This window comes from Cricetulus griseus, chromosome 6, assembly GCF_003668045.3.
Source record: "Cricetulus griseus strain 17A/GY chromosome 6, alternate assembly CriGri-PICRH-1.0, whole genome shotgun sequence".
NCBI classification, from domain to species: Eukaryota; Metazoa; Chordata; class Mammalia; order Rodentia; family Cricetidae; genus Cricetulus; species Cricetulus griseus.
The window spans coordinates 110896580-110914831 of NC_048599.1; the positions used below are offsets into that span (position 1 = coordinate 110896580).

The 18252-nt window shown below is 37.5% G+C and overlaps 1 protein-coding gene across 4 annotated transcripts in view; it reads left to right on the forward strand.

Annotated features, from left to right (window-relative positions):
• Positions 1-18252, forward strand: part of Fign (fidgetin, microtubule severing factor) — a 123417-nt gene that overhangs the window by 7492 nt on the left and 97673 nt on the right. For 2 of the 4 annotated variants that reach the window (XM_027420310.2, XM_027420311.2), the window contains one exon: positions 2863-2977. The exons of the other annotated variants lie outside the window; for them this stretch is intronic. In XM_027420310.2, coding sequence (XP_027276111.1) covers positions 2863-2977 — 115 coding nt within the window. The remainder of the gene's footprint in view (positions 1-2862; positions 2978-18252) is intronic. 4 annotated transcript variants of the gene reach the window in all.

The following is an 18252-nucleotide window of genomic DNA, read 5'->3' on the forward strand; positions in this document are numbered from 1 at the left end:
CTACCCTTTCCTAAGGTCAAGAAATCTAAAGATATCTAAATGTATATAAAATCCTGACCATTAAAAATATTAAACCACAGCTCATCTAGTGACAGTCAGGGAAGAAGGACAAACACAAAAATAATTACCTTATTATGTTAGTATCAGTATTGGTATTTTGACAGGAGGAAGTAGAATTGTAGCTACATAACTGTGGTGACAGGAAAGTTAAAGGGGACAACAACTCTTTCAAGCAGGAGTCCTAAGTCCTGCAGTTTATGGTAATCTCATTCAAATTGTGAAGTTACTTTTTCCACTTGCCTTGACATACCCTTTCTCCCTCTGACCTGTAGTCACTAGGTTTAGCCACTTTTCTACATTGGTTTGCCCATTCTTTGCAAGTGGGCTGAAAACAAAACAAAACAAAAACATTGAATTCATGTTTCCTACTGTACTGCACAATAAAAGGATGTTTTATATTGAGATGCCCCAAACTATATCTTGAAGTCAAGCAGCATTTCAGATAAAGACTGAGGTATGATGGAATGGCCAGCAAGTGTGGCTTTGAGCACACTTGAAGTTGGGCCATTTATTTTCAAAAGGTAGTTCTTATATCAGATCACTCTTGCCAGGAAGAAGATATCAAAGAGCTGGGGAAAAGGCACTCTTCTTTCATGTAACCCAAGACAGGGGTGGAGAAGGGGGCTTTAAAGATATTTTAGAGGAAGGGAAAAATGGAACTTATTTTGAATGCCTTGTGAGACTTTGTCGTAATACTATAGAGTCCTGGGAAGAAACGCCTTCCTTCCGAGTAACAATGAGGGGTTGTTCTCTCCATTGATATATACTCTAAAGAAAGGAAGCTGAAAAGAAGTATTTTAACCCACCCGTTAGGGATCTTCTAGACGAAGGACATTGTGGAATATTGTACTTTGGTGCTCACCAATTCAGATTTCTCAGTGTTCTGTGCTTTGTCTACAGTTTCTGTAATACACTTCCGAGACTGCTTATTTTCCTTTTTTTTTAAAGCTCATCTCTATATCTCTATCTCTTATTACATGTTCATATTAAATGTGTGCTTCAAAAATAATTAAGCCTCAAATCTTGTTTAATATGTGGTATTATAGTAGGCTACTCTGACTGCAGTAGTTTTTTTTTTTATTTCCACTGCATTCTTTTCTCTTTTCCTTGTTTAAATTGAAGTTAAGAATAAACACTTTCTCTCAGATCACATACCTCAATGATGCTAAATTATAAATCTTAATTAGGTATGATTCACTGATCTTAATCTTACCAGATAATTATTTTGAGTAGGATAAAGAAAAAGAGATTGCCTTAATATTGAAGCCATTTTCATTTTAATCTCCGTTTTAAGATGAAACAAATACAGTTAAATAAACAGGGTATTTTTATCCTTTTATGCTTACTAGTTAATACTTTTGAATAGTAATGTGTGACTGGTGAAGTGAGGTATTGAAAGAGCAGCTTGACTGTTTGCAAACTTTGAATGATTTTTTTTTGGAGAGGTGGTAAATTTCAATGCTAGATATTATAGGGATCTTAGGGAATTTTTAAAATAAGAACTGGAGGTTTGACTAACTAAATGGAATATCCGCTTGTGCACGCATGAGGATACATTTCTTTATGAAGGTATTGATGTCAGAGATGTTTTTGGTATTTTTATGAGTAATTAGGTTAACGGGGTTAGTTAGAGAATGTATCTTTTCCTGGAAAATGAAAAATTACATTAAAGCAGAGGTACGTATTCATGACTTTAAGTACTTAAAATGATATTTTATGACTGACTCATTTTTAAAGAATAATACCCAATATGTAACTTTTTAAGAATAATAGCCAGGCTTACTTTTTACAGCATGTCTGTTAAAACTGACTTTTCTGTTCTTTACTCATAGACCTGGAGTCAATTTTACATCCTCTTTACAAAAGATGTGGGTCTTGTGGTCTGGCCCCCACCACTGTATTCTTTGCCATCACTCTGAATCTCATTCTGTCTTTTCAAAAGAGAGTTCACTGATATTCCTCAGGTAGTCAGGAAGCATTGGGGAGGGTGATACTGTTAAGACCCATGTGTGGACATTGGGACCCCCAAATGGCCAAATCCTTGTCCCACAAACTGAACTGAAAAAAAAAAAATAAAGGGCTGTTTTGGAATTTTACATGTCCACATGTGAAAAGATTGTCTTGCCTTCAGGAATATTTTATGTGCACTATGAGTACTACTAAGTTCCTTAATTAAAAAAAATGTTTTGAAACCAACCAATTATCAATAGAAACTTACTTATATCTGCTGAGAAAGCAAACCCTTCAGAAATAGATTTCAATTGGAGCTAGTGTCCCATTAACAGGCCATTCTGAGCAAGTGCAGAATCTCTTGAGTTTTTAAGATAGGGGTGTGCAATCTCTATCAATAACACTTAAACATTAAACTGTTAGGAAAACCTAATAACAAAACTTCTTTGTTCTGTTTTGATCGTTAATGTATTACCTAATGAGTACAGACAACAAATCAATGCTTTTTTTTTTTAAATCTTTCATTCTGTTATTCTGTTTTAGCATCAACATAAAAAATTCTATGGGTAAAGGGTTTTATACTACTGAATTTTAAGGATATACAGGGAATCCCCTCTCAAGTGTGACAAGAGTTTGTGTATCAGAATGGATACAACCCCACAGTTTTACAAGTCTGTAATATTTCCTTGAAATTACATTACCAAACCACTGTCACAATGTGATTCCATGGGAGTTGGAATTGTTGAGAGGGGTGATTGCAACGCACAGGCATTTGCACCAAAATACGTGTTGTTAAACATTTGTCTATATTTTTAACAATCAACTCTGCAGCTATCCTTTACTTCCTGGCAGGGCAAAGTGCTTCGGCCAATTTTGCTATCTGCATATTCACCACGAGCCTCGATATCTCAGCTAGCCCCCTACTTCGGCGCTATAATGTACCACCTACCTGTGCATCTGGACTGTGGTGAGACCTGCATTCTTTATAAACTTATCTGCTAGGCTGGTTGTTACTTGATCATCTGGAAAATCAAATTTCCCTTGATCTACCAGTATATGGCTATGTAAAACATGAAGAGGTGGTTTGAGTTAATTAAGAGGGTATTAGGGTGTGTGTATTATGTGGGGTGGGTAAAGTTGCCTTTGTTGTCATGAACAAACTATCCTTGATGAATGGAAACTGGTAGAAAAAGGGGGTCAGAGGGAAAGGAAAAAGAAATTAGAGAAAGTTGTTGAGGCAAGGTTCAGGGTCCTTTTCCCATGTGGTCTGCTGAAAGCAGTGCTTATAATTATGCTGATTCAATGCTAATATAATTATGTGCAAAAGTGATCAGTTATTAGGAATTAATGACCAGTGTGCTATGATCAAAGTGAGTTAAAAATCTACCTTTAAGAAGTGGCTGGTTCTATATCATATTCTGAATAATAGAATTTGTGATTATCTATATGAAAATAATGATTCCCAATTTACCTGCCCATAAGTTGAAAATGTGTAAAGACCTGTATGCCCTTATTGGGACCTAATTTTACTCTTAGATCTTTTTTTCTTCCTTGATATCCTCCATTTGTTCAGTCCATAATTGAAGTTACAGAAAAAGATTCATTGACATTTGTATCTTGTATTGCTTCTTTTGGAATGAAAGACATTTTTTTTTTTTTTTTTTTTTTTTTTTTTTGCTACCCAGAGGTCAAGGCTGGTCCTTGAAACACATAGGTGTGTTTGAGTTGAATTTTGTAAAATTCAATGGTTTTATTTATTTATTTTTTTGTATTGACATTACAGTCATCAGTCAGCAACAGAGTTCCCATCATGATGCATGTTGTGATCCCAAGTTTGAGAATAGTCCAGAATGCGTAGCAATTCTGTCTCTGAGTGAGAGAGGGATAACACAAAAAAGAAAGAAAAAGAGAAAGAACCCACTCCAACAAACCTCTCATTTTCATAAGCCCTCCTCTAGAATATTTATGTTAGTGTTTTTGGTTATTTTTTTTTTTTTTTGAGGGAGGAGGGTGGAGTCGAGGGTAAGCAACATTATTTCCTTGTAGCTCCTGAAGTGATTTCAAATGTAAAATTAGTTTTGTCAGTCACTTTTATGAGTCTAGCAATTTGTCCATCTCATGAACTTATAAAATTTTCACTTTCTTTAACAGATATATTTTTATCTACAGATGTAAATTATTATTCAGAATTAAATATGTTAATGTCACACACCAGAAGTAGCTCACAACATGCATTGGCTCTCAGGTTAGAGAATGGTGCATGCCAGGAGGACTTTAGAGTGACAGTGAAGAGGAGACATGTCAATAGAGGCCCACCGCCTCTTGTATTGGTTGCTTATGGGAGTCATTCAATTCTGCTCAGCCTCAATTCTCTTTGTCATAAAAAGAGATGGTACTCCATAAAGGCTAAGGAATGATGTGGAGCTGTTTCATGGATTGCTAGTGAGCTTGGGTAGCTAGGATACTTGAGATCCTTCAGAAAGCAAGAGACCTTGTCTTGGAAACAGTGAAGAAAGCCAAAGGATCATTTGTTGCGTGGTTGAGCCTTTCATAGTAGTGAGTTACTAAATATATTTACTAGTTGGTTGCAAGTAAACATGGCAGATATTCCAATACCTTGGAAGACAGTTAGTATTAATTAGATAATGAATTTCCTCTGTAAGAAATTGTAAAAAAGATTGGCAGCCAGATTGGAATATTTAGTGGATTTATGGACCTTAAAGCCTCTAGAAATAGAAAAGCAGATCAGTCTGAAAGTTACATCTTCATGAAAAGATGGTCATTCCCTCTTCACTGTGCTTCATCCACTCTTTGCTTGCCTTAATTATATCGCTAGGATGCTCTTGAATATTGGTTGAAATACCACCAGGACTCTGTATCCAGTTTATTCTGTATCATGCACCAACTCTAGTTAGGACTAATTTTTGATATTTACTTGATTTTCCTTAAACATATTAAAAAATATTTTGTTAGGACTTGGTGATATAGGCTTGGCTAAGTTGGCCAAGTACTTGTTAAGAAGGCTTGGGAATCTGAGTTCAGATCCCCAGCACCTTTGTATAAGCCTGACATGGTAGTTTGTGCCTACCCCTGTGCCTGGGAGGTGGAGGAAAGGATTCTCCTGGATTACTGGTCAGCAGTCTTAAATGAATCAGTGTCAGTTCCAATGAGAGGCACTTCTTTTAAAAAATAAAGTGGAGACAATTGAAAAATATACTTGATGTCTATGTCTGGCTTCCTACAGACTCTTGAGCACAAAAGATTCATTCCTCCCACACAAACACTCTCTCTCTCTCTCTCTCTCTCTCTCTCTCTCTCTCTCTCTCTCTCTCTCTCTCTCTCTCGCACACACACACACACACACACACACACACTCACAAAGATTCCTGTTGTCATTAACATTATCTTTCTCCTACTTAGTGCTGCTACTCAACACCCCCACCCCCAATTAGGGAACTGTTAATTCTATGAGAAGACACATCAAATTCATTTTTAATTCCCTTAGCATGTATATACCATATATGAACTGTATGGGTGTCTAGTAAACATATGGTAGTTTGAAATGGTCAAAGCAATGGAAGCTGGCATTTTGTTACACATTCAATAATCTTACTTAAAAAATAACAACTTAAGATTCATGAAAACATTTAATGAAAAAATGCTAAAATTGTATGCTTCAGTTTAAACAATGAAATTTCTTTGTATTCATCTTCAAATTGGTGTACAACAAAGAGTGTGTCTCACGATATTTTATGTCTACGTCATTTTAAAAGGCTACAAAACTATATTTTTCTGCATTCTTTATGTAATTACCAAATAGAGATGAATGATAAAACCCTGAAAAATAGTAGTGTAATTATGTACCTACAAAGAAGCTCGCATCCATTCTGGTTTTACATCACATCTCTGGGTAGGTGGCATCTAAATTATCCCCTTAGAGCCACATCATGGTACTATTTTTAAAATCTCACAAATGTAGTTCTCCTTACTACTTTGATTATAGGTTACAACAGAGAGCTTCAGGTAAGGACACTCCCTTTTTAATGTTTTGTTTTTTCTTGTGAATTTGAAGTCAAAATTTGAGAGAACAGAACCATAAAATATTGGAATGGGGGCTTCCTGTCAGTGTTTTGCCATCCTAGGGCTGATTAGTGAGTAACTGGTTATTCAGCTTTTGGTTGAGTAGAGGAAATCAACATCACCCTGGATATTTCTTCTAGATTGTCTTTTCTCTGAGGAATACAGTTATCAATGTGTGCTGTGAACTCAGCATGTACTTCTGGGGGATATGACAGTACCTGAGGCGGTTAAGCTGTGAGACACTAACTCGCTGACCTGTTCTTGCTATGCTGACTTAACGTGCAGCAAATCTGTAGTTTGTAAAAGTCTTTGGTTAACATTTTCATTGGTGCTGTTTTGTTCTGTTTAGTGTCTGACAGTATTAATTTATTTTGCACTAAACACTGGCCGTAAAGAATTCAGCTGCAAGTCCACCCATTGACCTCTGTCTTGCAGTCACTCAGTTGCTTTACCAGTTGAGAATGTGTGTCTGGGGTCAGTTTCATTCCAAATCTGCTTACTAGTTGAGTCTCACAGAAAATGAAATTATAAAATTTTCCTAGGGAATTTCAATTTCACCAAATGCTGATATTGTAATGGATCAGTCACCAATATTTTAAATGTTTCAGTTTAACATTTCTGCTTTTAAAACAAAAGATATACTGGTACTTGTTCACCTTGCTTCAGGAAAGAGCCCATTAAAACAAAACAAAACAAAACAAAAACCACTTTATTGTCATTCTTTGAAATACACATCCTTAAAAGAAACCTGTACCTTTTCTGCAAACTGACTCGGTCTTTTCTATCTTGGGCTTTTCAGAGATGAAGAGTTCCAGATGCTACCTTAATGTTTCATTTTGCAATCTGGAAGGGTCTCCTACACTCTAGGTAGAAGAAAATGACTGCAGTGGTGACTGCTAAACCTGGATTATTATAAAGAGGTGCCACTGAGTGACAGAGGACAAATGTTGCTTAGCTAATTGCATTACAAACACTGAACCTTCAGCAAACAGCCTTTACACTAAAGGACAGTACTTTATTGGTAGAGTTAAAGATATTGAAACAGTATGATCAAAGTAACAAAACTATTTCTCCAGTTGCTCTGACACAGTGGAGATCCATGTCTTGCCTCTTTGAATCAGTTCTGGTTTTCTGTAGCCACTCAATTTTTAAGCAAGTCAAAACTTGCTGAAATACAAATTCAAATCTACTAGAGAGTAAAGATTGAATTATGAAGCCTCATGATGGTAGCTTGCCAATATTCAAACTAAATCAAGGGAAGGTTTAGAAGGGCTGGCTGAAACTTCTGCTTGATTTACGAATAGGGAGTTGTAGGGTTTTAAATGAAGTGACCGGAGTATTCAGGAAGATTCTTTGCATCTAAAATGCTAGTCATTTTTCCTTTAGACTTTTAATAGGGAACTTCGAAAGACTCCTCTAAAAGGGTTGTGATGTAGGTTAATGACCACAAAATATGAGCCATGGTTCCAATTCACTGGTCAGTGGTTTATTTTAATTTTAGCTGTGAATCCAACTATTAACCTCTGTCTTCTAGTGGTTCAGTAGCTATATCAACTTGTGTTCTTGAGAGTTAGTTTCTTTCTCAAATATGCCTACTAGTCACAATAAATGACATCATAAAATGTTATCTGTTACATTCTTTTGTATTGTGTATATATGGGTACCTGTGAGTAACTGAAATTTTAGTGAGGTTTAGACATAAATATTGAAGAATGTGTAACCAAATTTGCTTTGCAATCTGAATAAAGCATAGCTCTTTTATGTGAATGTAACCAAGTGTTTGTGTGTGTATGTATGTGCATGCCTACGTGTCTTCAGTAGACAAACCTGTAATAAACGACAACATTGAACACTTTCCTTGTGAGTCAGCAGACACTTGGTAACTTCATATCGATATCACCTAAGTGAATCAATTTGAACCTACCCTCATTCTTGTCTAAGTGGCTCCTGTCTTTCCTGGTATGGTACCTCTCTTTCCTTTGGGAGTTAGGTTTGCAATGACATTCATTTGAAGTCTCAGTAAGCAAGATTTATGGGAAATATAAAAAGAATGTGACAGTGATCATTAAGCAACCATTTCAGGTAGGTTTAATAGGTATGTTAGGGAAATGCTCTATCACTGAGCTACATCTCCAGCCCCAGGGATGCTTTCTAATGGATACTCTTACTCAAGTAGAAGCAAACAACAACAACAACAACAATCTCATGTACTATTATTTCTCCTAATGCTTATTTGCTCTGAGCAGATGGCCACATTCGCACATGTCACTCACGGCTATACCATAGCTCATAGTTTGTGGTCATTAACTTCTCTTTTGGAGTCAGTCTGTGTTCAGGGTTTAGTTTAGTCATGCATATGTCCTTGAAGAAATGTAACATCCTTTACAAGATTTTGTCCAAGTAAAATCAGATAGCAGTTTTATTGCAGAACTGAGCCTACAAATATTTCGCTTTAAAGGCAGTTTTAATAGAAAGAGTAAGGTATAAATCATTTAAGCAATTACCTGTACATCATGGTCGCAGGACTTGGATTGTTCCTTAGCCTCAGATGTTTCCAGATTCCAATAATAACCCAGACCAGATATTTACAGCTTAATTTTCTGTACATGTATACTTGTTCACAAATAGCTTCCATTTTCTGTTGGGCAACTAACTGGGCTACTTAGAAGCCAAAAAAAAGAAAGAAAAAAGAAAGAAAATATAATTTACTTGTTGGAGATGGCAAACATGGATGTTGATAAGTTGCTTCTAAAAATAAATTTTACTTGAAAAAATAAAAATGCTAAATTCTACAGAAGTTCTACACATGGAAATAAGTTATTCAAATAGCTTTTCTCATTATGGAGGGGGATAGCCATGGGATTGGATTAAATCTTGAAATATGCCAGAATTTAAGGGATTCTGTGTTTTGTTTTCAGTGCATCCTTCTGGCACTGGTTAAGTTATCACGAAGGCTGCTAGTTTTCTTTGCATCACTACCTCAGAGTTTTTCTTCTTACTAGAAACTAAACAAATTGAAAATAATGATTGGTGACCATCTGCTGTGCAGAGATTTCACAGATAGCAGTTAACTCTATTTTATAAAACAAGACCAAATGAGAGAGTGATACCGTTACCAGTAAATAACAAACACCAGAGCAATTCCTCTGACAAACATGGGGAACCAAGGAGCTAGCATTTCATTATGAAGAGTCAGTTGTATGCGCTAGAAGCTGAGTGTTAACACATATTTATGGCTGTGTGTGTGTATTGTGTGCATATGTGAAGCACATTACTGTCTCCATTCTTAGGCCTGTAATTTCAGCCAAGGAAATAGAGTGGTGCAGATGCAGGCTAATCAATGCAGTCACATCATCAAAATCTACTCATTTAAGAATTGAAGTTATACTTCATAAAGTCAAAAGAGGAATAGACTCGGAAGTGAGGGCTTCAGGTCAGAAGCGTCGTGTTCTCAGCTGACTGTGTGTTAATGACCAGTGGTTAGCCAGTGTAGGTTTAAATCATTTCCCTGTCTAAGTCTCTGTCCCCCAAATACCTTAACTGGAAACAAAAAGAGTTTGACAGGAAATGATTATTCATATAGTTGCTGTTTGCAGTGTGGGTACTCTCTGTAGAAGACATAAAATAGACAGAAATAGGTGGTTATAAAGAATGGATTCAGATATATAAGTTAAAAGGCCCTATTTAGTAGCTAATTTTATAATTATCCACACTGTCTATACCTATTCGGAGTGTGTGTTATATACATGCATTGATTAAATCAGTATACTTACATACTGAAAACATGCTTCCCTTCTCTCTCCAACATGCACTTATTTGACACTGGGAATTTGCCATACAGCAAGAAAAGTTGTTTGAAATGGGCACTATATTGAGTTCAAAGGACCCATACAGTTCATAAATTCTCTGGTGTCTACTGGATTTTTCATCGGGGAGACTTCCAATAAAAATGATCTATTTTAGAAATAATATTGTTTAGTAGGTTGAAATGTGGTGTAATAAAATTAGACCTTCAGTCTTCTAAAGTTACTACTTAGATGGCACCCTTGGGATGGTAAAATGGCTGTATAAGCAGATGGATCAGATAGTTCCACTGATGGGCACATTTGTCAGTCTCTGTTACAGATATAATATATTCTTATATCTGTAATCCTGACACTGTTACATCCAAATGAAATCAACATGAGGTTGTCATCTTTAAGCAAATATGTTAAGTGTTGTCTTTTGTGCTTTGGATTTGAAAGAAAGGGGCCCAGGGGAGGCAGCATCATGCAAATGGAACAAATCCCATTTCTTCTGCGCTGTGCTGTTTTTCCCCTCCATGGCAGCTGGCTGTGTTATCTTTGTGTGTTTCTCTGAGTGCTGACAATCCTTTCAGTGATCTGAGTTAGGGCACATTAGAAAGTGGAGGCAGCTGTCTGTCGCTATACTGAGAGACGTGTTTGCTCTACTGCGAAGATGAAGGACCGTGAATCCTTGACACACTCTCCCCCCTCCCCCCTGTACTTTCCAACATGATCAACATTCAGACGCACAGATTGTCTGCTTGGACAGTTTTTTGTTCTGACTGACAGCATCTGGCATAGACAAATTTAAAAATACATAGCATGCCATGCCTGGGCTCGGAGCATCCCTTCTTTATTAATCTTCTCATTTAAACCATTCATTTACATTTCAAGAAAGGTTACAGCTTGATATGGTTGAAACGTTGATTTTTAAATGAATAACCTTCTAATGAAATGTCTTGAATGAGCACCAAGCAGCTAGTGTTCATTAAAAATTACTCCCGATTAACAGGGCCTTGAGAGCCTGAGAGGAAAGGGATTTCTTATTGTTTTAATCCACAATGCAATCCTGTGTTTACCTTTCTGGCACAAAGCGAGTAAAAATGATGCCTATTCTTGCAACACTTCTAATACCGTGCACAACTATGATATTGCCCTTAAGCCGACAAAAACATTTGGCCTTGTTTAATCAGCTTTCTCTCTTCCCTCCTAGAACCCACAGAGGTGTTTTATAAATTTTAAACATTATCAAAATATGCCCTCCTCAAATTGTTTCTTTCCCCCAATGCTATGTCTCTTAAGTCCAGATTGGGGGTGGGGGTGTGTATGTTTTCATGTGGAAAAGTGGAAAACACTTGCATGAAACCCTTTCCCTGGCCCCAGGAGAGTAGGAAAATATGTTTGTTTGCATTACTTAATAATAAAACACGGCGGTGTAAAAATCTTCTCTTTCTATGTTTCTCATACCCCTGCACACATCACATTTCTTACCTATTCACAATCTCACACCAACTTCGGTGCATGATTGTCTATAATGCCCATAAACATAATGTGACTATTAGCCATATTGGTCATCCTGTAGTCACTGAGGCCAGGAGTGAGTGGACGAAAACCTACCTTTTATCACACAGGTTAGACTTTTCCTGTCACTGCACATTTCAGCTGTAGCCAGTCAATACTGAGTGTGACCATGTTAGTTGTAAGGGCTATTTGCAAGGAATAGTGACACAGAATTACAACCAAAGCTAAACACATTCATTCAAGTGCCGGTGGTGCTTATGCAAAGGGAATGGATAGCCAAGAAAAATGGACTTCAGAGAAGTCTAATGAACAGTTGTCAATAATGAAGGAATGATTGTAAAATCACATTTAAGAGCTCATTTGCTATAGGGTGAATTGTGACAAACGTTATGAAACAATAGATGTTGCATAAAAATGAAGAGATTACATTTACATATCAACATACTTTTACACTCTTTAATATTGTCAAAAATGACATGCATTCTCCATGGAGTGTATAAGCTTATTTCTTACTTTTTCTTAAATGGTAAATTGTAAACTCATTTTATTTAAGCAAAGTGTTTTTTGAAAATCAGTGAGTCTGGAATTGGCCTCACTTGGTCTCTCATTAAGTAAAGTCCTCCCATGTCTGTACATTTAAGGTAGACATTACTTGGCGCTCTCTCTCTCTCTCTCTCTCTCTCTCTCTCTCTCTCTCTCTCTTCTTAGCTCCCAAATAGATGTCAAGAAATCAATTCTGAGTAGATGAGTAGATATAGGGCTGGTGTTTTGACTGCTATTGAATGCTTTACAACCTATATTTTAAATATAATTTACTTTCTTATATTCCATTTTTAAAAATGAACACCTTTTAAAGGTAGTGCCAGTGTGTATCAGTAGGCAAACTGGGAATGTGTTAGAGTCCACAATTCCCAGGAGGAGGAAGCCAGGTTTAGCAGTAATGCTTTTAATCTGGCCTTGTAGCGGATTCAGGAGCTTCCATAGATCTGCTCCAGTAATTACCATACCCCAAGTGGCACTGGGAGAGACATTTGCCTAAAAACTTGATGTCTTCATTACACTGTTTACATTTTAATTAGAAACATGAAAATTACTGATTCATACAGACAACTATAGTTTAAGTGGTTTCCTTCACCATCCAATAAATCAAAAAAAAAATCCCTACAGTTGGCATAAATAGTTTACTAGGAGTCATTCATGGGAATAATGTGTTGGCACTATAAGCTGCTTAAAATATGTTTTTATTTTACCAGAGGTAGAATTTGCATATAAATTAGAGGATGGCATTTTAAGTTGACAGTCATTTATGCAGAATACCACCCACGTGCAAATAAATGTATGGGTGCATGCCTATACTTACTTTGAGTTTATAGGTTTTATAGAATTGTGGATACAGATATGTACCGACACAGCCTATCTGTTTAAAAACTGCATGTGATCTTCTTTGAAAGTCCTTTCAGAAGTGTTGTGGTAACTCTAAATATGTGTAGCCACAAGCACATCCTTTATGTGCTGAGCAATATGGACTTGTAAGAAGGGACCATGTTTATTTCTGGGTGTCTGGAGATTGAGTTGCTGGTTCATTTGCTCATTTGTGTGTCTCCCCTACAGCTCCTCCTCTCATGTTTGCATGTTCTGTCAATGCTGCTGTCCTAAAACCCACTCTTCCTTGGAATTGTGGCTGGATTGAAACTGTGTGGCTGTCAGAGTCCATTCTGAGTCAGCAACACTCATTCAAGCCATTGCTTGACTCCTGTGGCAGTCACTCAGCCAGTTTTTTCTATCCCCAGGGGGATAGGAGTCCTCCTCATCAGCAAGGAAGAATAACCCTTCTGTGTAACATGTTAAAAACCTGAATCTCCTCACACAGTGTCCCGGTTCAAATCCCCACTCCAGAGCTGGAGTACTGAGACATTATACTAGCCAAGTTGTACATTTTACCCCATAACCTCTTACTAGTCTCCTTGCTTCCCTCCATCTCTACCCCAAGCCCTTTATTATTGATAATATGCAAAAATGAACTCAGAATAGCCACAGACATTAAAAGCTATATTCCTTTTCTCTTTATTTGTTAGAAGTTATTGGTCATGGATGAAGGAGGCCCTGTGATTATTTTTGTTTGTTTGTTTATTACTGCTTGGCTGAGAACCAGCACCCAGTGAGGGAACATATACATTATTGCACTGGAAAATTCACATTTTCAGCCTGGTTTATTTTTCATCTCAGTCCTATGAGCCATGAGTGAAAGTGAATTTCAAAAGTATGAGATAGGAAGCCTGTCTGTAGGTGTCCACTTGGAATGCTGTAGTAATCACTGTTGAATCTTTTGAACGTGAACAGGTAACTTGTGCTACTTGCATGGAATGATTTCTTGGGACTGAAGGGCATAAAAACATTTCTCAGAGGTGATGATGGCCAATAGACATCATTTCCCTTCCATATCTTTTGACTTTGACTTTCTTTCTTTTTTTTTTTTTTTTTTTTTTTTTTTTGCTGTAAGGAGCTTCCAAAGTTTGAATCTGCTAGTAAGTGGCTTTGAATTCATTTGTGTGTGTGAGTGTTTTAGATTTTTAATAGAAAGTCACCCGTTTTCTTTCCATGGCAACCAGAAGGAATAGGTCTAGATAGACTAGGACTTTTGAAACAGTTATTAGTGTTGAACAGGCAGAGTTCCTGAGCATGTCTGATATGCTAACAGTAAGCCCATGGCCACCTGCACCTTGGTTTGCCTTGTATTGCTTCTTTGGGGACAGTGTGGGAGCAGGCAGGGTACTTATTAGGTCTCTGTACCTCCGAGATGCGATTAGACACAATAGTGGACATCTGTAAGGACAGAAACATGCTGTTCTCTTGTACACACAGCAAGATTCTGAGGGTTCCGTGCAGTCTGGTAAATCCTGTCTGCTTTATGCAGTGCGGCCCGAACGGTTATGGAGTGAGGGAGTGCTGGCTGCTAGCCAGTCATTGACTAGAAAATCTTAGGTACCTGAGAGCTTATCAGTTCTTTTGCTTTGTAAAAGAAAAAAAAAAAGTGATGAAAATGTTGGTAAACTGCCATGAAGGTTTAAGGCTGCTGGAACAAGGAGCCGTGTAATCAGATTGGAAAATGGAGCTGGAGGATCTCTGCATGGAGAGCAGCCTTCTGTGGACCCTGTGAGCCGCTGAGCAAGTGCCTGAGCTGACCACTTTGTTAGCAAATCAGCTTGTTTGCTGCTGCAGCAGGGTGCAAAAGACCAGAGCTTGCTATGGTATGTAATGGAGGAAGAACTCTTGCATGGCACAATCTAATCAGCTTGCAATTAGCTTGGGCTCTACAGTTGCCTTCTTAATCCCCCCTCCCAAACCCTTTGTGTTAATGCTGTGTACTTTAAACAATTAAGTAAAGGAAAGAATCCTTCAAGCAAATCAGAGCCATCCGTTAATTTTATCACCCTGATGAAAAAGTATCAAGTGGTCCACTGGCCTTCATCAGGAGCTGGAAATTCTCTGGCTTGCTGTAGCATAGAGCTTTTTACCAACTGATCTTTAGGATAATCTTTCAAAGATCTTGGCATGGATGGTGAGGAAAAGGTACATCGTTTTGACTAGAATTGAAGATAAAATTGGTGTGAGTGGGGCCGGAAACCCTTTTTGGTTTGCCGGTAATGTGTATTTGTTTTCTGCTTTTAGTAACTAGAGGCAGGCTGTGTGCATGTGTGTTAAAGACAGAGATCTTCGTCTGTTAAATATAAAATCCTTCACGCTGCTGTTTACTCAGGGTTCTCTGCACGGAACCTCTTGAAGCTCTGATGACATAGCCACTTGTACACATAATTCTTCTACTTCTCCCTTACCAAACATGACTCGCTAAGGTTGAAAAGAACAAGGCTATCATTGCTGGCCATGTGTGTCACTTGTTAAGCCTTTAAAATAAAATTCAGACCCTCTGAGAGGAAGGTGAGAAGAGCAGATCACAGATCTGCAAAATCAGCGCAATAGTTGTCCATTTTCCTCATTCAAGGACAGTGACGTCTGTGGCACTGCTTAACCAAGGCGCCCATTTACTGAAACAAAACAAATCCATCCTTAAAGAAATCCGTTTATAGGCTCTGCCTATCAGCCCTTCCTCTTCCTAAAGGCATTTGTCAATGTTCATGAATTCCTCTGACCAGTTAGCTTTATTGCATGTTCGTCTTGCTGAGGGTGGAAACAGGCAGTGTTTTGCTAGTGTTTAACAAGCATCAAGGACTGAGTGTTAGTGCTTGCTTTTAGTGGCTCCTGGAGAATGCATTGGAATGCGTTAAGCAGTTTATCTCCAAAATAGTCAGTTCCTTTTGAAAGTTGTATGTGGTAATGATAGAAACACAGTTATAATAATTTTATTTGATTACAAGAGTGTCATTGTCTGCAACATAGTAATGCTCTTCTTAGAGGACAGAATACTGATAATGAACTGTCTATATTCAATTGACTTTTAAAAATGAAGCAGAAACCTGCAACCTATAGCCAAGAGTTTAGATTCAGCATTTTCTCATCTTGTAGTCAGAAAGTTTGATTGTTCATGTATTAGTGCTCTGGGTTTGTCAGGATAGCATACTTTATTTAATACATGTTTGGCCATGTGTCTCACATTTTGCATTTGAAAGAATGAGTTCTCATTTGATGGAAAATGAGAGTATATAACAAGAAGTGCATTTAAAATTAGGTTAGCTTCTAAGTTTGCCTGGGGGTTTGCTTGTGATTCTGCAATGTGTCCTTTTTTTTCTTGTATTTTGAAGGGTTTTGTTTGTTTGTTTTTAATTAAAATGAAGATTAAAAGAAACATATATCACCTACACAGGTCTTATGCCTCAGAGATTCACTTTTTATTCTTCTAGGACAAATTCCATTAGATATGCACTTACTGTACTCTTAGATTGTAAATCTTACAATTTAATGGTAATTCGGCAAGCAGTTATTGCTTCAGTGGCCTTTTTTCTTTCTTTTTTGTCCCATCTCACGTGTGAAATAGGGTTACCCTTTACAAGTGTCACATCTGTAGAATTCATCTCTTGTATTTTGTAGCTGTTCCTGCTGCATCATTCTTGAGCTTTTAAAACAAGGTAAGGCTCTGCAGGTCCCATGTGGGGTTGATGAGTCGGGAATTTGTGTCTTTATGTGCCCACAGGTTGTGGGGGTCATGGAATGGGAGTTCAGAGACAGAGAGAGAGAGAGAGAGAGAGAGAGAGAGAGAGAGAGAGAGAGATATTGACGGAGAGAGACAGAGAGAGCCTAGTTAGCAACAAAATAGCTAGGAACATTAGTCTCAGCCTAACAGATTAATATCTTTTCCTAAATAGGTATTTTTCTCTAACCTTATTCTCAATCTGATGTCCTGTTTTCCATGACAGATTGAGTCCTGTGCTTGCATCGCTGGAAACAGGAATGGATCTGATTGATGCAGATCTCTTTGCCTTGTGTACACTGTTAATATCCTTATCCTTTTTGGACAGCTGGAGTTTTTTTTTTTTCTAGAAACAATATATACATTCATAAAGAAATTATAAAGGGATTCTCCTTCTGCAGATAATGAGTTCTCTTCAGGAACTGCAGGTTACACAGCCCACAAATGAGCTCTAAGTGGGGGGATTTAAAGTCTTGCTACAGCATTTAATTTCTTGAGGGAAGGGGTTCAGTTGAAGGTTAGCCTGTTATTGTGGCAACTACTCCTGTCCCTGTTCTTCTGCCAGCACTACGGCACAAAAGGCACTCATTTTCATTTAACACGTAGGGAGGTATTAATCACTGCAGTATTTTCTTCAAAAATTTATCTTATCATATTCATTGTTTCACTACCCGTGACAATAATAGGTGTTTAATTACTCAATAAGGACCATTTATAGATTCCATTTGTCCTGCATGCTGGACAAACGGTATTGATTTTGTACTTGGATGCAACATGAAATTGTGTTAGACACAATTAGAAATCCAAAGCTGGTAAGACGTACATTTGTTACAGTAACTGGACTTGCTCTGGGCAGCAGCAGAGTCTTGTAGTCCAGGCAATGTCTATGGAGTAAAAAGCAGAGCCAATTTTATTGTAGTGACATGATGAAAAATGAATGGTCTTTCCCCCATGTTGTGTATGCAAGTGCACGTGTGGAGATTTTAGTTTTAGTGAAGCAATGAAGAGTTGTATGAAATGAAAAGATTTGACATGGATGCTTTTTTGTAGCCAGAAAAGCCAGTGTGTACAAGTGACCACAGCGTTTGTGTAATCTTGTAATTGAGATTATTTAGTCAACACCAGGGGTCTTTATTTTGCCATTAACCAAGTTATTACCTTGAGTGAAGGTAGGAACTATACAAGATAAAAATCTCAGACTGGATTTTGGTGTAACTCCTATCAAAGTGACAAGGAAGACCTCTAAATTCTTATGGTGTCTTAAATTAACAAGTTGGGTTTTTGTTTGTCTGTTTGTTTTTTATGGTATTGAACAACAACCTTTCTTTTACCTGACTATGGTGGCACAGCCCAGAATCTTGCAAAGAGCCAAACTCCAGCCTACCTGGTAGCAGTCAGGTGTGCCTGCAGTTTGCCTCTCTTTGCTGTGCTGAACACATTTTTTTTTTTTTTTGCTGCATTTTGCACATGAGAAACCATAATTAGAGAGTAATCTCGTGTTGGTCAGCACATTAGTTGCCCACTGTCTTCAGCTCTATTCAAATTTGTGTCTTGTGCAGGAAGGTCATTTGGTCTTGTCCAAACAAAAGGAAAACTAAACCAAGTATCAGACAAGTAGCCAGCCACTTGATCTTCCTAATTTCACTATCAGGTATATCGTATCCTTGCTAGATCTTATGTGCTTCTAAGGATAGTAGGCCTCTGGCAAGAAAG